Source organism: Antrostomus carolinensis, unplaced genomic scaffold, assembly GCF_000700745.2.
Source record: "Antrostomus carolinensis isolate BGI_N321 unplaced genomic scaffold, ASM70074v2 scaffold12010, whole genome shotgun sequence".
Lineage (NCBI taxonomy): Eukaryota > Metazoa > Chordata > Aves > Caprimulgiformes > Caprimulgidae > Antrostomus > Antrostomus carolinensis.
The window spans coordinates 1-21,773 of NW_010286483.1; the positions used below are offsets into that span (position 1 = coordinate 1).

Genomic DNA, 21,773 nt, shown 5'->3' on the forward strand with positions numbered 1-21,773 from the left:
GGCGGCTCCCGGTACGGCACGGGCCGGCGCCGCCACCGACCCATCTGCCGCCACGCGTCCTGCCCGCCTGGGCCCTTCCAGACCTGGGCAGCCACGGCTTAATCCCGTCTGGTTCCGTATGCCTGTTTCTAAGCTTCTGCCTCCCTGGGTTGCCCTCCGATGTCTGCTTTCCCCCGCTGTCACCGCCCTCTCCGAGGCCTGGCATAAGTTGCCCTTTACAAGAACCAAGCTCTACTCAGAGCTCTTCTAGTTCAAAAATGCTCAAAGCCCTTCCTCTCTTTCCTTTCCATCAACTGTACAAAACTGCAAAGTGCCTTGTCTTTCGTTGGAATATATTTGATTAGCTAAAATTAGCTAATTATTGTAGAATATACCTTTCATCCTGTTGCAGGTGCGTGCAGCTTTGAAGTAATGCTCCTCGAAGCTCCTAGTTTCACCTTCACTTAAATGTTTCAACCTGTTTTTCTAGGAGAATTATAACTATGAATGTTCTAAAATATTTGCTGTAAGAGGAAGGCACTGTTTTTTCAAATGCAAGTGCAATATTTTTCGCAATAGAGCAATCAAAAAAAAAAGCAACTCTGGCAAAAGCTGTCCATTTCCAGTAGTAGAATGAACACAGTTAAAAGCACATTGGAGCAAACTTGTCTTAAGTTCCCATGTGTATGTGAAGTCGTAACACTGATAATAAGATTTTGCCCTGTGGTTTGGCTAAGTAGGTGTTTTATGTTAATCTTTATTAAAGTATTTCTACTGTTGGATCACTATTCTGGTTTCCATTTAGAAAGAAGACAGGTAAACACTACATAATAATGAATCAGAGGGACTTATGTGGTAAGTAAGGTAACTGAGCAATGTTTGCCAGGGATGACTCTTTTAAATTGATGCTTTCAATTTTATTCATGAGTTCTGAGAGTTGTCTGGCTTGCAGTTTGTGTAAAGTTTTTGGTGAACCAGCGTTCCTCCAGTTTTCTGGACCTTTCCTTATTCATCATACAAAATGGGAAACTGTCATGGCCGATGGAGCTGTAGGTCACTTTAGTGCCAGTCCTAAGTAAAGTTACTGAAGGGATTGTTACAAGTTTCATTTGCTTATCCCTCCATGTCTATTCATCTGGGTTTGTTTGTTTAAAGACCTCATCCAAGGCTGATTACATTCCTTGAAGAGATTTGATCATCTGGTTGATAAAGGAAGCTACTTAAATATGACGTACTTAAAGTTATGTAAAGGAGCTGGCATGAAATTGTGTTAGCCTCTGTGATATATACTTAATTTAGAATGATTCAGTATAAATAAGGCATAATTTGAAGTCAGTTAGAAAATAAGTAATATTTTTGCAGAGTTTTCTTAGGGAAGGAATAATTCCATTTTCTTTATTTCATTATATTCTGCAACTTGTGTTACATCAACTTGTCTTAAATGTTTTATTAACATGGAGATAATTATTGATTAAATAATGATAAGGGTAAGCAGTCATGTAAACATAACTGCATTGCTGGCTAAGCTGGTAGCCTGTTTTAAATAGACCAAGTGAAAAGTTGTTTAACTAGTGTCAAACTTCTAAGTTGGTTCCATTACAACTAATTTAAGGGACAGAAATACTCTAAAAAGAACATTCTGCTGCTAACATCTGATACTCTGCCATTAAAAGCTGTATTTGCTATTGAATGCAGTATGTATAAAAGCAAAATTTTGTTGGAAAGGCAGTTTAACCAGTTTTAGCATAGTATATACTTCATTAACTGTTGTCTCCTCTCTTCTGATCCAGGTATTTCTGCCTTTGTAGAAGTTTGGTCATCTAACAGAACTGAAAATTACTCAAAAACCTTTGAACAGCAACTTCTTGATTTGGGAGCAAAAGTAAGGAAACTGTTTTGAAAGAAATAGAATAGGAAAGCTCTTAATTACAAACTAGCTTGCCTGTTCTGCTCGTCATGTGTACTTCTTTGTAGCATGAGTTTTTAAAGGAAGATAATCACAGACCTGAGAATAGATAATTATGCTATAAAAAATTTTTGCTAGTGACAGATGAGAAATGCGTTTAAAACTTCCCTATATCTATAAACATCTTTGTATATTAATATGATAGCATACATTTGTTGTGAAGTATTGGGTTTGCCCCTACTGTGGGCAAACCAAATCTAAGTCTTGGAAACCTGTGGTTTGCAAGTATGTACCTTACATTGTTTTGCTTTCTTTAACTTGTAAGCAGCTGCTCTGTTGTTACTGCAATATTTTCTAACCCAAGTACCATGATGTTTTATTCTTTCATTCACTGTCCCACAAATGTGGTTCAGCTCCAGAAAGTCCTAGTAAAAATATATTTAAGAGTCTTTGTGTATTATTGTTTCCATATCAAGTATGGTTCACTTGTTAGGTGCAAAATATGTTTAATTGCCAACTGTAAAATTTAAACCAGAGACCAAAGTCAAACTGGTATCTTCCCTTGCACATTATCGCTAGTTAATGGAGATTTTTACAGCCTAAATCATGCTCTAAATAACACGTGCATGAACTCCCGGTGCTTTTTAAATGGGCATCTTACCGTAATTTTGCTCATCTTGCCAAAACCTCTCTTTCTGTATGAATTTATATTGGATAGTGTGGCAGAAGAGTAGAATAAGTTTTTATTATAAAAGCAAATACAACTCTCAATAAATAAGAAAGAAATATTTCTTGTTCTTGTGTGCTGTACTATCATATCGCTGTAATTCTATTCTGATGTTACGTTTTTCTCACAGAAAATATGACAAAAACAATGCTTCAGGACTGTTCAAGTTGATCAAAAGGTAGACAGCTATGGTGGAAGGTACCAGCAGATGATACATATGAGCCTATTTAGCAGATCTCTGCGACTGAAAAGGGGTGGTCCTGCCCCTTCACGAGTCCAGACACTTACTTCCCTTTTGTTGGGCTGAGCACACGATAGTAAACTGACTTGGCTTACTGTGTCAGGAAATAAAATTCTAAATCAGTTTTTCACTGGATGGTGGATTCAGATACCTGAAGCTAAGGTCAGCTGAACAGCAGAGGACATCCAGGGTAAGGGAGGAGACAGGAGAGGTGAGAGGGAGGTGTAAGGTGGTGCTCCTCCATAATCTGGAGGCAAAGCTATATTAAGCATCTGCCTCCTTAGGATATGGGCTGTGAGCATAAGCAAGTAAGCAGTTGTATATTGAGTCATAACTTACTCCAAAAGAGATTCATTGGTCCTGTATACCTAGATACTTCAATATAATGGGTTTTTGTCTTCTGAGAAGTAATAAATCAGCTTGCCACCATACATTTTTGGAAAAGCTGAATAGTTTTCTTAAAGCCAAATATAGATTCAACATGTTGGGAGCCCAGTATAGTGATGCAATTGAGAGCACAAGAGAAAGCTACAAAGTTATTTCCATTTGACTGTGCAGAGAAGATGCTGCTGTAAAATATTAATTGTACTGATCTCACCATATCAACAGTCAGAACTGGTGAAAGTTTTACGCATAGGATGTTTAGTCTTCACAAAAGGAAACTTTGGTTGTGAAGAATGGAGTATCTAAAACTCAAAAATTTATCACTTAGTTTTCAATAGAGGCTGATAACTGAGAATTTGATCAGTTGTACAACACAATGAAAATGTCAGGTGTAATATGAGCGGTACTGACTTAAGTTTTCTGTATTTCTCACTTTTTAAAGTGTTCCCATATAATTTTTTTTGTTTGTAATACCTTCAACCTTCCCTCAAAACTGAAGGTATTGATGAGAATTAGTTTAAAGGATGAGATTAGCTGTGCCATTTAAGCCTGTGAGTTCTTTACTAAATAAAAAATGTAATTTGGCATTTCTTTGGATAGTGGCAACTACTTTCTGTACTGGCTGTTGCATAAGAAATAATGTTGGGCTACATAAAGAAAAATGTTGTAAGTTTAGTGATACAGCTGGAGCAGGGAGATGAAAATGGTAACCTCAAGAAAAGAAGTTTGAAAACAAAAGGCTACTCTAGCCCTCTAGCATGCGTTGCATGGGCTTGATTAATGAGCCTTGAGTTTTGATTGCTTGAGGGTTCTTGCGAAGATGGGAAAGATCAAGAGTCCTTGACATAATGTTTAGAATAAGTTTTAACACTAATGGTTTATACATTAAAAATGGTCTATGATCACTAGTTTCATTAACATTTTCTGAATATCTGATTTACATATAAGTTGTCTGTATTTCTGCAGGTTTCAAAAACTTTGAACAAGCATGTGACCCATGTAGTCTTCAAAGATGGACGTTTGGCTACATGGAGAAAAGCACAGAAGATGGGTGTAAAAATAGTTTCTGTACTTTGGGTGGAGAAGTGAGTACTCAATAATGTAATGAAAGTAGCTCATTCCAGAAATAATGGATTCTATTATTGTTATATTTTAAAACTTAAGTACAGTACCTGGTTTTTTAACATACTTGGGATAGTGATAAATCTCAGTGTAAATCATAACTTTCCTATGACATTATTCCTATTGTAAAGCATATTACTTGCATAAAAAGGTAAAATGTTAACTCTTGAAACATGAATAAGTTGAAGTAGTTACATAGTGTATTTGTTAACCATTCGGTATTCCACTCCTTTGCTCTCAGATGACATGCATGGGCAGTAAGACCAGATATTTATGTTGAATAGAATTCTTCCATTTTAATACGAAAAAGCACATTTCATCAGGGCCATTGTACTGTTTCTGCACTTAACTCCTGTAGCCAGAATTATCTCCTAGCAAGAAAGGAAAAGATCCATATGTAGTCTGGCTTTAAGACATTTGGCAGGTTCAGAACAGCACTGCTTGAAGATTCTCAACTACCATAAGGAAAAAAAGATGGAAGAAGCTGGAGGGAAAACTTAAGCTATTTGGGAGAAAAGAGGTGGCTAGCATCTTCCTGGTATTTTTTGAAGTATTCCTAGTATCATGGTCTGGACAAAGCAAGTTCTTACTACATGACTTAGAAGATTAGGTTTGTTGGAACTGAGAAAATTATGTGAAATAGAGAAATGTATTTTATGGCAACGGGGTGAGGAATGGGGGTGGGACACCCAGACTGTAAATTATGATTGAACTTCTCTGTAATCTTTTTCTTCCGCCTTTTAGTTTAAAGTTAATGCCAAAAGGTGCACAAGAACATACAGCTTAGATTGATGTATACTCTAGGCAGCATTCATAGGAATATTGTATTCTTGAGCAATGTATAGGTCAGGAGCATATTTGCATCTTTACCTAAGAGATAATAATACATAATCTCACTAGTCACAGAGTTATTCAAACAAATCACAAACTAAATCTACAAAAACAAATGAGTCTAAACAAATCTACAAAACTAAATGAGTCTGTGCTAGCATACATCCTACATTGTTTTGTAATAAGATGAGGGAACTGGAGTGCCTGACTTTAAATTATATGCCTAGTATATCAATATCTCAGAAATTTGGTAGGCAGAAGATGGTCTCTTGAACCCTAGGACAATGTAAACAGGAAAGACTGGGTAGCTTGTGCCAGTAAAATAGTGGTCCTGTATGAAAGGAAGCATAGTTTGAAGCTGCTGACTGTGTAAGGAAGTAATGCAGAGCTCATGTGGGCTGAAGTTTCAGCATTACTAAAAATAGATTTCTTGATTAACCAGCTGATCCATTCAGTAGCAAGTGGAACGTTATTAGAATGGTCAGAAATGCTGTGAAATATCATTTCAGGAAATTTAATAGTAAAGAGCAACTTCCTAGTGTACACTGCAGATTGGGTGACTCCTGTTGGAGTGCAGTGTGAATACAAATATTTTGGGTATTACTTGGTCTTAATTGGTTTGTGGATGGTTGTTCGAATTATTTCAAAGAACCTTCTTGTAAGTATGGCCACAGTATAAAACCAGTGTTCATACTGGAACAGCAAAACCCAAGAAGTTTTGTGACAGCGTTCAACTTGGAAAAAGGAGTCTACATAAAATGAAAGAAGTGCATTTTAAGTAGACTCCTTAAAAGGAGTCTGTCATTTCCTTCGCTGTCATTAAGACAGTGAAGGAAATAAATAGTCTCCTTGACACCAGCAAGAATTTTAAAGAGTAAATCCTCTTAAGTGCATCAGAAGGAGGGTGGTCATCACATTGTGTGAGGGGAAAATTAAGATTTTGGGACGTAAACTAAATGTTTCAATGACGGCTTTTTATCATAGAATGTTGCGAGATGATGGCAGCAAGCATGACTGAAGGTATAAAATAGTTTTCGCACAAGATGTGATTGAAGAGACAAGAATTCTTCAGCCTGGAAAAGCAGTGGGAGTAGAGGGGGAGGGACTCCAGTGAGCACAAAGGTTCATAGGGGGAGGCTGAGTAGGGAGTGAAAGTGTATTTTCCTTTCTGGTAGAAGAATTGGAAAGCATCACATGAATCTGTCTGGAAGCAGATTCAGGGAAAATAGTACATGGTGTATTTTAGCAAAACATGGTTATGCTCTAGAACTCCCTTGTTGCAGAATTGTAGTCAGCAAAGGTTTGCCTGGGTTTAAAAAAATGCTGAAGCAATTAAACATTTTGTTTTATCAAAAACCACATTGCGTCTGACCATGTAAACCAGACATTGATGGAACATGACAAATTAAACTGGGAATGTTTGGCTGTGTTTTCATGTTTTTACATGCATTTGGGGATCTTGATATTGGAAATAGGATGCTGCAGTATATAGTATTTACTCTGGGTGCTCCTTTTTGATGTTTGAGCTCTGAAAACACCAGGCAAGGAAGCAAGTCATAAACAGTTACTCCAGCATTTCCCGATTATCCTGTTTTGTGCCAAATACTCTCCCACTTAACTAGTGGACCCCTACTTCCAAACTGTTACATTTGTACACTAGTGTTTTCTTCCCTTGAGCAGTGTTTGAACCTCTTAGAGGTTCAAACAGAGCTGATTTTTTAAATCACAGAGCTGATTTCTTAAATCAGCTCTGTGATTTAAAAAATACTATAATACTCACTTTTGTGTTGGTTTTTTATGGATAAATTATTAGAGTACAAGGGTTTGTGTAATATTTAGTGAGCACTGCCTTGTTAAACTCTTACTAGTTTCCAGTGCTCTCTTAAATGATCTGCCTCAAATTTGTATTGAAAGCTTCTGCTTTGTAGTATGAGCATCTGTTTGAATTTAAACTGAATGCAGGTCTGTAGTTTAACAGGAAGTAAGCTCTTTAAAATAAGATGACAATTAAAATTCAAAAAAATTCATAACACCAGAGTAACTGTATTTTTAATTTAAAAAAAAGTTTTGTTTCCTTTTTTGTTTTCTAAGAACAGTAGGTGTGGCTAACTTTAAAAATAGCGCATAAATCATGGACTTGCTGCAAGATTCATGCAAATAAATTGTAAATTTAATGCAAAATGAGTGACAGCTTTAGGATCACTGAAACAAATTTTTTTTAGTGCTTCTTCAACTGAAATACCTCAATAAGCAACTTAAAAAAATGAAAACCCAAAACCAAAAAGAACCCTACATAAGATAGAATTGCTACAATCTGTGTCCAAATTAAGAATATTTAATAGTTACAAATCAAACCCATAACTGGGAAACTCCACCTGTATATTCTTAGTATGGTAACTCATGCTTGGCACAAATGAGAGAGAAATCATTTACATCCAGATTTGTCTGCAAAGTAAAAAATTCTTGTAAAATATTTAATGGTCAGATTTTCTTCTGTTTATCTTCTTTCAATTAAAAGCAATGAAATCTCCTAATTAATGTAAATTTTAATGTAGTGTACATCCATGCTGATTATTATTCACAATTTAATAATAGCCACTGAAGTCCAGCACGTTGAATACCGTCTCTGTTTGATGCTCCAGAGAGCTCTAAACTCAGTTTGAAAAATACATGTAGTGGTTTGGCTGTTTTTATTCAAAACTGAGTAAGCATTATATTATAATTGTACAGATACAAACTTTGTAGCAGGTAGATCACTAGGTGTCACTAGAATCACAGTTTTGAATGACTTCTATGGGGATTCTGGTGTAGTCTATTAAGGTTCCATACTCTTTTCCATAATTGATTTTATGATTTATTGTTTGAGGATAAAACTGTATTTACCTATTTTGATCAAAAGAACTTTAATTTATGTATTAATAACCAAATTATTAACATCGTCCTTAGTGTTCACAAATACAGAGGATTGTATCAAGATACAAGTTGTATCTTGTATTCCAAGATAGCATTAGTCCCACTGTTCTCAAGTCAGTCTTTGAATATGAAGACAGGAAAAACTAGGGATAAGGTATCAGTTGGATTTTTGGCTTTGTAATTAAAAAAAGTTTGCATAAATATAGATTGCTCCTCAATAAGAGGCTGGTTTTAGAATTGCATATACAAAGACAGAAAACTGAGACTAATGGGTAAGGATCAGATGAAGCCTCCTTCCTCTTGTCTGAATAGAAATATTTCCTGCCCCCACTATGACATTCTTTACCTTGTAGTTGGGAGTTTACTGTCATCACAGAGAGCAAGTTAAGGTTAAGTTCACTGGCTAGTGAACAATGAAAGCCTGCAGTCCTCACAAAAATCAGGGCAAGATTTGAGGTTCATGAGATGCAGTGATTTTTTTGAATACATGGAAAACAATATGAATGGGAATCTTTGAGTTTCTGAGAGCATCATTAGGACAAAAAAAAATGTATCATCCTATATTTAGTGTGTTATATATAGGATTTTTTATTTTCTTAGCATTACGGTAGTTATGCTAACGTTGCACACTTAGAAAGGGTTGGTGTTGCTTTATTATAGCGCTCAGACAACCCTTTTTGCAAAAAAGGTTCTAATTCTTAAACAAACAAGCAAAAAACCCCACTTGCTTTAATTTATTATACAGGTGTCAAGAAACTGGAGTGCGTGTTGATGAATCCTTATTTCCTGCAGTAGACACTAATGAAGAGTTACCACTACGGATCAAAAAAGTGAGTATCTAATTTTATTTTCTTTTTTCATAGGCCTAGAGTTGTAAACTTTAAAGTTTGAACTTGGCTTCCTGACCCCAAGCATTTGAACTGTTTATTTTCAGAACACTGTAAACTCTACCTGTCTATCTGAGTTGGTTTTTAAAAGTATGCTATGGCTGTGATCATGTGACATCTTATCTGAAGAAAGAATAATAAAAGTAGAGTTTCTATATTGGTGAATAAAGAAATAAAGATATAAATTAAAATTACATTATTATTAACTAATCAAAAAACTGTGGCTGTAGTGTGGCTTGTATTTCACTGAATTGCAACAAATCCTAAAATTCTGGTATTCAAAAAAAATTTTTTAAGCCTTAGCTTTGCTACAAGTAAAAAAAGAAAAGATGATGCCCTAGTCTCGTTTTTACTAAAATATAACATAAAAAAACCCCCATGTTAGGTTCTTTCTTATTTCACTCTGGAAAACATTACTTTCTAAATTATCTGTGACTCTCAAGGAGGTGATAAAAAGTAGCATAGAGTTAAACATTGGTAATAAATACTGTGATAAAGTGGTAGGCAAATAGGAAGTGTAGTTACTTCTGACAGATTTATACCTTATAATTAATTGTTTTGTGTGTTTTGTAGCACAAATGTATGCAGCCAAAAGACTTCGTGGAAAAAACTCCAGAAAATGATAGAAAGCTGCAGAGAAGACTGAACCAGATGGCTAAAGAATTAGCTGTACAAAAGATAGCAATTCATGCTGGTAAGAACTACTTTGGACTAAGATTAAAATATTTAAAATATTTTAAGTTATTTCTTTAAAGCACTTACTGGGTCTTGGTTTTTGGGTTTGTTTTTTTGTTTGTTTTTTTTTTTACTTTTATATGCATCTCAAAGAAATAGAGTTCTTGGCAAGTTTGTGATATTAAGGCATCTAGTGGTCAGGTATAAGGAATCTGATTTTGTTCTTTGTTTCTTTTTTTATTTTTTTTCAATGAAACTGCATCTGAAGCTGTTACAGCGTGTAAGTATTAATGTACAAATGCAATTTCTTTGTACAGAAACTGATGTGCCAGTTTTACTATTTGAAGACAGCGGTTCACTTGTATACAGTCCTGTTAATAAGATAAAAAATCAATGCAGTGCAATGGAAAGAAGAATAAAGGAGATGAAGGAAAAAAGAGAAAATATTTCTCCTACTGGTAAGAAGTAAATTTTACTTATCCATGAACATGCACAAATTACTACCATCTTTACTGCTGAATGTTTTGTGCACTTGTCTTGCTTCTGGCCTTTAGAAATTTTTTCCGTTCTTACTTAATTGCATGTCCTCCCTTCTTCCCAGGTTTTGAGTAGGTGCGAATGCTTTAGCTTTTAGTTTCTTTCTGTTAAAAGGCCCAAGAAGTCATGAAGACAACGAGTGCAAAAAGGAATTTATTAATCACTAGGCTGTTCAAAAGGACTAATGTTTAAGCTAGACTTTCTAAACATATAAATTGATATTATCACAACTTGGTTAAACTTTACAGCAAGAGTCTAAATCTTATTTCCTGTTAAATTTTGATGTGAATGCTGTGCTTGACAAAGACTGTAATGTTATTACTCCCACACCAGTGGTTTAAAAAGGAGTCCAAAACTAATGAGACATCTACCCCGGTACTAAAGAACAGAATTTTAAAAAATAAATAAATTTGAATGACCTAATTAAATAAATCTAGTTGACTTTAAAATGGAGATCCTGGTGAGTTAAATCTAGATTGCAGTTGTCAAATAGTTTTTTAGTGTTTGCATTACCTTACTGTGAAAGTGTTGAGGTCTAAGTCATTGTGTTTTGTCAGTTATTATAAAAACTGCTCAGTTGGGGAGCATCTTTTGAGGGGGGCGAAATCTGTAGTATTTGAAGTTTTAAGAAGGCTGTGTCAACTAGACCATCTTTACAGTTTCAAAAATAATTGTGGGAGGAAAGTAAAGAAACAGTGATACATGGATGAAAAATTAAATCTCATTTATTTTAGCATGGCGTGTATTTGTTTTGTCTTTAAGTTTCAAGATAATACCTTCAAACATTTTGAAAAGCATTTCTGCTCTATCAAGGCTTTGCTACTAGTTGCAGAATTTGACAGATTCTTTATTAAAATATGTCTTAGAAATGTCTATAATATTTTCTAAATGGTTTGCCATCATTCTTTAGATTCAGAAAAATTTGGTGCCGAGTTATCTAGAAAAAAACTTAAAATTGTAGAATATCTAAACTTTTTTGTTAGTATGTAAGTTTGAGATACTGTTGAACAGTCTATAATTATTTATATGATTATAGTTAGTTGAGAAAGAAATGACTTGTCTCTTAAAGCTGAGCTATTTTGAAATAAGAGTAGATGGTGTGGAAATCTGTATGTTTGTAAATAGGGCTAACTAATTTATTATTTACAAATTTCTAGCTTCACAAATGTCTCAAATACCTCCAAGCAGTTCACCAGGAGACTGCCCACTCTCTACATGTGTCTTAACTAATTCAGAAGATGCATCGCTAGCAGGTAACTAATACAACTTCATATATTGCAGAAATTAAAAATAATATATGGCCTGTATTCCTTAGTTTGGAAAGTATGGTTTACTGAAAGGGGAACTGTATTTCTTTGCTCTATCATTCATATTTAAAGCTGAATTATTTTAGTTTTTCTTAAGTAGCAGAATACATAGAAGTAAGAATTCAAGGAAAATGGAGCAAATGAGGCATCTCATTGGGTAAATGCTCTGCCTTACTGCTGTGTTGCTTGCCTCACTTCCTCTTTTCTCCCAGTATTCCCTATTAAGGACTTCTTGTCCTGCCATGGTGTCAGTCTTCTCTGCTCTTACAGTGATCTTGTGTAGAATACAGAGTGCACACTAAACAGCATGATGTGGGAAGCAAAATAGAGACCTGAATGAGAGAGACGCCTTTGGAAATGTCTTCCAAATTTTCAACTGAAAAACTTGATTTTGAAAGGAAACCTAATGTGTTCTCCAGCTTAAGTATTCAGGGATCGAAGTAACAAGAGTAAAAATAAATCAGCTTTTAAAATGTTGTATGGTTGCAGATAAATTCAAGTCATTTGTTACCATGGTTCTTATTCTCATGAAGTTAGGGGTTTGTTCCTGTGTTTTGTCACAATAGCAGGATGGAAGGGAGATGATGATTGTGAAGGCTATTGAGCTACATCAGTGGGCATCTTAACAGCATTAATCATGTATGCAATGGGTATGTACTTCAGACCTCATGTCTTCTGTCAGTCACATGAGCAAAAAGCTGAAGTCAGATGCTGATGTTTGATCTCCGTAGAAAAGTAAGGAGAAGACAGTCTTTAGAATTCATCAGTGACACTTGAGCAGTCTGCCTACTCTCCCTTCTACACCAACAATAAGCTATACCACATGCTGTTTTCCAGTGTTATATTTTGTTGATTTCATACAGGAATTCTCTCATGCTGGCTTACATGAGAGCAAGGGCGGTATCTTGTAGCCTGAGACGGCTTGGTATGTCTTCATGCAATGTTAGGGAGAAGTAATAGCTTAATACTGCAAGTAGCATAGCTGTGCCAACAAACTTTTTTATTTTGGTAAATTAGTTGTGTGCTGATGAGGTTGAACATTGTGATTTGAGAGCTTTACCTTGAGTATGTCCCTCCAGCATTACGAGATATGATAGCTAAAGCTATTGTAGCTTCTTGTCAACATAGAATGTGCTTTGTTTCTATTCTGTTTTCTGTTTAGTTTTTGATGACTTGCCATATCATATCCAGACAAGTGGCTAAATCCTTGTTTTCTTCTTTCACTAATTTCACATGTATTTTACTAAGAAATTTGTACTCTTTCTGTTTTTTTAAAAACATTTATATTGCCACTTTTCATATTTTGCAGGAGAACAAACAGAAGACTGCTTGAACTCAAGTTATTATCTTTGGGGACCTGATAAAGTAAAAAGACAGAAAACGGAGGTAATAAAACACGCCTGCGATACTTGGACTGATATTAATATATCCATGAATGCATCAGTGAATTCTCCCTCACATAGCTATGAGCGGAAGAGCTTAACAACAGAACAACACATCAGAAGACACTTAGGAAAGAAACGGATTTTGCAGCACACTTTGGATGATAAACTGTCTTTAGAAAAGAAAGATATAAAAGACTTTCTGAAGAAAAATCAGAAGGCTGAAAACAGCATGACTAATTCAGTTGCAAATGAAAGTTCTCATCTCCAAATCAAGGGCTTGGGTCATATTACTGCTTCAGAAACAATAATCAAGTTAAAGACTGTTCCTGCTTTGTTTGACAGTATCTCTAATTCACCTATGAACAGTGAAGACTTAAATACATGTTCATTGGATAGAAGTTTCCATGTTGACAGAAATGATTGTATTCTTGAACACAAAAAGAAGAAGAAACTACAAACACGACCTAGTTTGAAACTGGCTACCTCAGAACTGGGTGCATCAGAATCTCAAGAGTTCTTGCAAGCAGTTACTATATATAACAAGTCTTCTTGTGATGAAGAGGATTCTTATGAAGACTTCTTTTCATCATATAATTTGAATGAAAATGAAGTACAGGTACAAGTACAAAAGGAATCACAGAATCCTCCTAAAGTTTGTTGCAAAAACTCTTTTACAAGCATGGGCTCACTTGATGTGAGTTTCTCTAAGCCATTTAATACTTCCAAGAAAAGTAGGAAAGAGTCAATTCTAGAAAATGCAGTTTCAGTAAAGAAAAACATCAAACCAGCTGAACATCCTGGAAGTGTGCCATTAAATTATACATCAGATGGTGAAAAGGCCGACCCTGCAGAAGCTCTAGGTTCTGATGATGTGAATAGGCTGCCTCAGCATGCTTATGAAAAATCCTACAGAACCAGTATGAATTACCGTACTCACACTACTGGTAAGTCACTACATAGAGCTGGAAAATGAAAAGATATCGTATTAGATATACTCATGCAGCCAAATTGCAAAATGAACTGCCATTCCCAAGGGAAAAATATATCAGAATAACAGCAAAAGAAGAAAATGCTGCAGTACTGACTTTATTTTTGAGTAAAATAGATGAGGGCATAGGATCCAAAAGAACACCTGTTTGTTTTCCCATACGTTACAAACATAAAGAAGTCACCAAGAGATAAGGGAACTGCTCACAAAATGCAACAGAAGTATGTGAGCCTTCTTTTGCCCTAATGCTTGATATTCTGTAAACTTTCTGCTGCTATTCAAAATCTGTTTAAGAAATCAAGGTCTTTCTGGTTTAAATGTTATGGTGCTCCTGTAAGTTGTTTGTAAGTAACTCCTCATTGTAGGGTCTCTTGCTCAAATTTTCTATCCCTAGAAAATTTTTATTTCATAACTTAAAATTGCTACTTTAGATTAGTTGCAGTTAAGGACATAAGGACATAACATCTCTAGTGGAAAAAAAATGCAAGTTAGCAATTTCTAATTTGTGCTATGATGAAGATTGAATAAGACATTCGAGGTCATGTGCAAGAGTTGCAATGTAAACGTCTTTTTCAACCATGGCTTTTTTGTATGGAACTGATCTTAGTTTTTAATAATAATTTTAAAAGTATTTTTTTTATATTTGAGCATTTTGAAGTTTGTTTAGCCTAAGTTATTTCAATGTAAATGTATACTAGAATATTGAATCTAGCTTGCATTGGAGTAATCACTTTCAGATCTTGGCATTTTAAGTTCTGTTTGTCACGCTTTATGTAGGGTTAAATATTTATAAGTATAATTTTATATCTTAGTCATTTGTTTTCCCTAGAAAATTCTGCAGCAGTGCATCAATGAATTTTACAAAATTAATTATTAACTTAAAGGGCTCAACAAACTTGCTATCAGACTTATGAAATCATCCAGTGGAAATGTTGAATGGTGACTGTGCTTTTATCTGGAGGTAATCAGTTGCTGAACTGTGAGCTGGTAGATTTAGATTAGTTATAAGGAAGAAATTTTTTACAGTGCAGGTGGTGAAACACTGGCACAGGTTGCCCAGAGAGGCGGTAGAAGCCCCATCCCTGGAAACATTCAAGGTCAAACTGGATGGGGCTCTGAGCAAACTGATCTAGTTGAAGATGTCACTGCTCAGTGCAAGAGGATTGGACTAGATGATCTTCAAAGGTCCCTTCCAACCCAAACCATTTTATGATTCCATGATTTTGGGTTCACTACATCTGTGTTTTAATACTTGTAATGCATCATTATAACACAGTTAGGAGAAAAAAAAAAAAAAAGTTGGTGCAGGTGTATCTTATACAAGTATAAATGTACACTCATAAATGTATGAATCCACTGTATGTGTTTTTCACCATGTGGCAGTGTACTAAAAGATGTATTTCTTAATGCCAAAGAACAGTGTGTTTTTCATTAAACAATCATGAAAACAAATGGGGAAGGAGAAAATGTTTACTACCTTTAAACTTAGCTGTGCCAGTTAATTTTAGAGTTAATTCTAACTTCTAAATTCTAGTGATTAAACTGTGATCAATGTTCTAACATGTTATGTTTTGATTTTCTCACTGGACGACTTGTTTAAGATAACAGATTTTGGATGAGAGGAAAAAGGAACAGTATCCAGCAAACAGAAGTTATCTGATGTTTATATTTTTATTATTTTTTTTAGAAACTTTTGTAAGTCTTAACTTGTGTTTCTAGTGATTTCAGTTGTAGTTGTGATTTACCAGTGATAGGCATTTTCACAAGTATGATGTATTCAGCTTCATGCATCTGTTGTATACTCAAGCAGAACTTCAAGTTTGACAGCTCAAATGAGCTCACTTAAAATTTGAAGGAATCAGGAATGAAAGATGAGTTGTATTTTCCCTAATAATGGAAGTTCTGTGGAGGAAAATGAAAATCTTGTTTTAAACTTACTACTGTGACACTGTATGATGGAATAATTGATTGTTATTAAATATAGGTTTAGTATTTCCTTTTTTTTTTTTACTTGAATGTAAGTTATTTCTTGTCCTTGTTAATTAGTTAATAAATACTAAATTGCTTTATGTTTCTGTATGTTCTATGTGATTTGAAAACTGGTGAATACAGTATGTTATTTTTAAAAGCTAAGTAATTCTTTTTACTCCTCATACAGTTAGGAGCAATCAAATATCCATATAAAATTTAATTATATCTGTATATATTTTAAGTGTCAAACTTTTTTCCTGACCGTTTTTTTCCTTGTGTATTTAGATCAGTGTTACTCTTACACAGTGTCTTTAATGACAAGAAGTAGGATTTTGAGCTTCCTTTTTACAGGCTCCTTGCAACATTTGATTTTAAAGTAGTGCTACTTAATATGCAGGCTAATCTGAAACTAAGTTTTCAAGTCCTAATGCTTACGTTGTAGTAAACTTCAGGTTCCTTTGTAAGGTACACTCAAGGCTGTCCAGTTGTTCTGCTGAACAGCACAGGCATAAACGTGGCTACTTATTTTCATCTTACTCCAAATAATGAATCAAGTAGAGAATAGAGAACTACCAGAGGTGAGTTGAAATTAATTAAACCAACCAGACCTGATAAATTTCAGTGCTCTGTAATCAGTAAGTGCTGTGTAACTGGGTTTTGTGTGTCAGTGCCTAAAGTTTTAGCAGTTACAAAGTGAGAAAATGAGGGCTTTTCTTTGTCATGAATGTAAGTTTACAGTAATGCAGTAATACTGCCTTGTGAAAGTTCTTGATCTATATTACTAGGAGAATATAAGAATATTTTGTCATTCATGTTGTAAATTGCTCTACTTTGAAATCCAGTCCATCTACTTATGACTTTTTTTAGTAGGGCTGATGGTAGGGTAAATTGGCACTTGAACCACATGATTTAGAATGCAAATACTTGCTCAGATTTGATTAATTACTATGACAATAAATAATATTGGGCAAGGAATGCAAGAGTATGCTCTTTTAAGCGTTTATAATCCTAAAATAATTTAGCAATTTGAACTGGGACTTAGCATTTTTTCCAGTCATAACAAATAAACTTAAGGCTTAGCTGAGTGAATTTTAGATATTTATGGTGAATGTGGGAAGCAAATATTATTTTAGTTGGCCAAAAGACATAAACTAGGACTCATTATAGTGTCATTAATGTAGTTCAAGGTTATGATGGGGAATCTTGGAATATCATTCTGTTATTTGGTGCAAAAATGATCAAGTTTAACTTAGATGAATGAGTTTTACCTGAGGTTCTAGGTGCTTAGTACTGCTATAATGTCTTTAAAAACATGTATGTGAAAATTTCCTTAGATTTTATGTGCCTTTTTTTCTTCAGTTTTAGAAGATAAGCATAGTAAAAATACTGTATAATGTCCTCTTTTGACATTTTATGTCCTTTTAAAAAACAAATGAGGGATGAAGGAAAGTATTTCTTGCTTGATTCCTGGTTTTATTTATCTTAACAGAAAGTTTATTTGTAACTAATTATTAAAACAAAAAAGGACAAATACTTCTGAATAGAGGAACAGGTTGAGGTTTATTGTGATGTAGTCAATTTTACAAGGCTTGATGACACTTGTCCAAGAGCACATAACAAAAATAGATAAAATTATTTTAACCATTACCAGATTCTCTTTGAGAACGTAGTGGGCACATAAGCTCTCAGAAGAATTGAATAAATTGTGTTCTGAATACCAAAAACTTGGTATTTGCTTATGCTGGAATAAGAACTACAATACTAACAAAAGTTAATAAATACTCAGTGCATATACACCAGAAGGATTACTAATGATGACAAATTCAGACTTATTTCCTTCATAATTGGGGTGACTAACTGTGTGGGTAGGTACAAAATAGCAGATATGATATAGCTTAATTTCAGTTACACTCTGTTATGATATGCTTGAAGTAGCACACTATAGTATAGATAAAATTTTTATTAGACAGACATGATTTCTTTGAACAAAAGCTAGCTCATTGTGCCTAATGATTACTTTGCTTTTTAATTTGAAGGAAATACCAACTGCAACTTTGAAGATAATATTCTGGTTCAAAACTCATTGCTGATAAATGATCATGAATCAGTAGAAGCTTAAATTGCAAATTAAACTCACTCTAATTTGTTACAATACTTCAGAGAGCTATTAGAGTTGCTGATATTGATGCCAGTCATTGATCAGTGTTTTAGAAGAGGATTTAGAGGATCTAATGGACTACAGTGTCGTGTTAGCTGCATATTTTAATTATATTTAGGGATAACTAACAGTGGGTAGAATTGCTTCAAAAAATTCTGTCAACTTGATCTGAAATAACCTAGGAAAAGCTACTAAAGATGAAAACTCCCTACTTGTGACCAAGCAACTGCTTTAAAAAGAAGCAATCAAGGAAATAGACAGTGAAGTTTGAGACCTACAGGATGGAAAATCTGCAAAGTGTTTGAGAAGTCCTGATAGAAGTACTAGGAACTGGATTTTAAAGAATAGTCCTTATTTATGTAATGCATAAGATCCCCAAAAATGATAATCGGAGGAGGTGATGGATCTCGTTCCCTGTTCCTACTTTCCTGTAAAAATGAAGAACCAGTGAGAGTGAAACAGAACTGGAAAGAGGTTCAAGCATACAGGTCTTGAGTCTTTAATTCCAAGTGGGACAAGAGCTGCGGAGCTTGAGCGTTCAGGCCAATAGTGGCAAAAGGAATATTACACCACTTCTCACTGCCCCTCCCAAGCCACCCCTCCAAAAAAAACCACTGGGTGGTCCTTTTACAGTGACTGAAATGACTTACTGGAAATTGAGACCCCAATCTGCTTGGGATAAAGCAATAGAGTAGATGATCTACTGACATCCTTTGCAGTCCTGTGGTTATTGGGGTTTTTTTGAGGTTCAAAATACATGTTTAAAAATTCTGTTTTCCAAGTAAAAGGAGTTAAATTTAAATTTATTAGCTTTTTTAATTGTGTGGCAAGATCTTTTCTCCTCTTCTGCTTGCCATTAGTATTACTCTGTAATTGAAGATGATGGGCCTCAGTGCAACTTTGAATAAAATTAACATAATTAAGTAATTAGTTCTCCCTTTGTTAAATTACACTTCATATTTAAATATTGGATTTAAATTAATGATTGTACCTGAAAAACAGGTGTACTTTTATTACACAAAATTTACTGTAATACTGTGTAAATTCATGTGAAACTTGCAACTTTAGTGTGAAGAAGTGATGAAATTTTGACTAGTTTAAAGGTTATATTTTTAAAATAAGTAATAGGTAATGGAAAATGTGTTGTAATTTGTTGTTGTCTGTCACATCAAGTATTAAGAGTTTAAGTAGCTGACAGAGGAAAAACAAGTGAATCTTAGTTATATATGCAGTCACACTAGTAAATATGGATAGTACCCTTCAATATTTTCCAGAAGTAATCAGAAGCAGAATATTTAGGAGGAGCTGAATTTAGGCCACTTTAATCACTAATCATTATACTTTTTTTTTAGCTGGTCTCATGCATTTCTTTGAAATGAAAAATTAACGAATATCCTAAAGTAGACCCCACTGAATTAAATTTGGGAAAAATGCTCTACTTAAATCTTCAGTAATTACAACTTCATTGATCAAAAAGCAGATCAAAGTTTTTCATCTTATGGAAGCAAGTTAATTTCTCAAATGATTTTCAGGTTTATTATTTAGGACTTATAAAAGTCATCTTGACAATGCTGAATAATTAAATATATGTTAATTCACAAAATAGGTGATGAAAAATGCTGCCTTTTGACAGCCACATTAGAGTATATTCTTATGGATGGTGTCTTTTTATAAATAATACCTTTGTATTCAAAGAAATTGCAGATTTTGTGATAAATAGAATGCAATTTAGCAGATTCTCTACTTCAGGTTAATATTTGAAATTGTGAGGTTTACAACCAGTTTATTTACAAGATCAGATACTGAAAGTTGAAGTCAGATGCTTGAGTGTCATTCTTTTTTCTGTAACTGAAATACAGTGGGGAAAATAACTGGTACAAATTGTTAACTTAGGTATCTTAATTGTACAGAGCACTGTGTGCTAGTACTATGATAAAATAATTAGTGACAGTTTCATTTCACAAGATTGCATTTTTCATGTCAAGTTTCTAAATTTGGTTTCTAGGTGATGAAAATGAAGTTTCAGAGTGTCATGTTACTGATGGCTCTTGCAAAGTCTTTAATGAACAAAAGAATAAGCACAATGGGGGGTTAAGAAAAACTAGAAGACTCCAAAAGGTCAGTTTAACTGGATATACCGTTTGTTAAGCTCTTTCTTTCTCTTGGAGAAACACCGAGTGCCTTTATATGTACAAAAAATAAATGCATTCCCTATAAACTATCAATTTAAAAAATTTTTTGTATTTCAATTTCCATGAAATGTTATGCGGATGGTGTTCAAAGACAATATGTATAAGCATGGAAGTCAGCTTTCTGGTAACTTGTGGTGGCAGAGTCTGTGCCAAGTTGACAACATAAAGGAGGTTGGTAAGCCAGCTCAAACTGTTTTAGTTGAAAAGCCACTGTAGCAACCTGAAAAGTTGTCTGTCCTTTTTGGAGGAGTTACTAAATGGGGTAGGATGTTTTGTTTGGTTTATAGTGGGTCATCCCCAGTGGCTGTTTCTGCAGGATAAAGGTTTATGCAATATTATCTTCTAGGTTCAGATAAAGCAAAATTTCTTAACTTACGATTTGAGCTCAGTTCGGATGTAAAGAAAAAAAGTGAGAGGACTGGGTCATCACTGAATCTTTTTTAAAGGTTTTTCCCTTGTAAAAGTTTTTTTCTATAGTAAATATAAAACTGATCAGGAAAATAAATAATAAATGTTTTTTTCAATAAGTAGCAAGTCATACAACTAAAATAAGCACTGATTTGTTTTGAGAATGGGAAGCACTAAAAGATGTCTGAGTTAATTAACTATATGAAATAAATTAGAAAGGTGTTATATTGATAGCTGTTGGTGGAGTTTCAAAGAGATTGATCACAGATTTTGATCTTCTGTGTAAAATTTCTGAGCAAGTGCAATTACTAGACTGTTCAAGCTTTTAAACATCCTGATGATGGGATATTGATCTCCATGGACTTAAAATCTTCTCTGGATTAAAATTATTATTTGATTTCTTGCCTGCATCTTACCACTTTTCTTAAGTATTTGTTCTCTTTCTTTTCCTAAATATACGCATACATATTATTTGTATAACTAATAACTAAGTATTATGTAGAATGTATAAATCAACTTCACTCGAGATCCATATCCTATAGAAATGTTGTAAGATAGTCTGCTTTTTAGTCTAAAGTGTCTATCCAGAACAGTTTCATTTCTTGCCACAGAAATCTGACTGAAGCTGCTACATGTATATCCATAAATGACAGTCAATGACTCTTCCTAAGTCTCTCTGCAGAAATAGTGCTTGGAGATTTAACGAATTTGTTGGTACTGGTTCTTCCTCCTGTGTAATTGCACTACAAGAACATTATACAGTAGTTCTGGTTTTGATTCATTTTTTGTTTAAGAAAAGATCCCAACATAGCTAATACCTCTTTAAAAACATTTTAGATGTTTGCTGAATGTAATTCCTAGACAATGCCTGAACTGAAGCTTTTTAGAGTACTGTAGTATCTTGTTCACTACAGTGTATACTACAGTGAGCACTACGATTATAACTCATTTGCTACAGTGAATGCATGTCAGGAGGTGTTTGGAGTTCACTATGTGATGGTAAATATTAAAAAAGCTGTACAAAAATATCTTTAGGAAATAGGCATAAGCGTTAACATTATTTACTTCCACGGTTATTTCAATTTGTCATTTGCAGTCTCATCAATATAAATCAAGCTGTACGTTCTGTGTTTCTCTGCTGTGCTATTGTGTTATGCATTTG

The 21,773-nt window shown here is 34.3% G+C and overlaps 1 protein-coding gene across 1 annotated transcript in view; it reads left to right on the top strand.

Annotated features, from left to right (window-relative positions):
• Positions 1 to 1,769: 1,769 nt before the first annotated feature.
• Positions 1,770 to 21,773, top strand: part of MCPH1 (microcephalin 1) — a gene marked incomplete at both ends in the record, with an annotated part of 34,556 nt that continues 14,552 nt past the window's right edge. Inside the window, 8 exons of the mRNA XM_029086156.1 lie at positions 1,770 to 1,861; positions 4,204 to 4,322; positions 8,849 to 8,933; positions 9,564 to 9,684; positions 9,983 to 10,123; positions 11,360 to 11,455; positions 12,819 to 13,838; positions 20,017 to 20,129. Of these exons, the coding sequence (XP_028941989.1) occupies positions 1,770 to 1,861; positions 4,204 to 4,322; positions 8,849 to 8,933; positions 9,564 to 9,684; positions 9,983 to 10,123; positions 11,360 to 11,455; positions 12,819 to 13,838; positions 20,017 to 20,129 (1,787 nt within the window). The remainder of the gene's footprint in view (positions 1,862 to 4,203; positions 4,323 to 8,848; positions 8,934 to 9,563; positions 9,685 to 9,982; positions 10,124 to 11,359; positions 11,456 to 12,818; positions 13,839 to 20,016; positions 20,130 to 21,773) is intronic.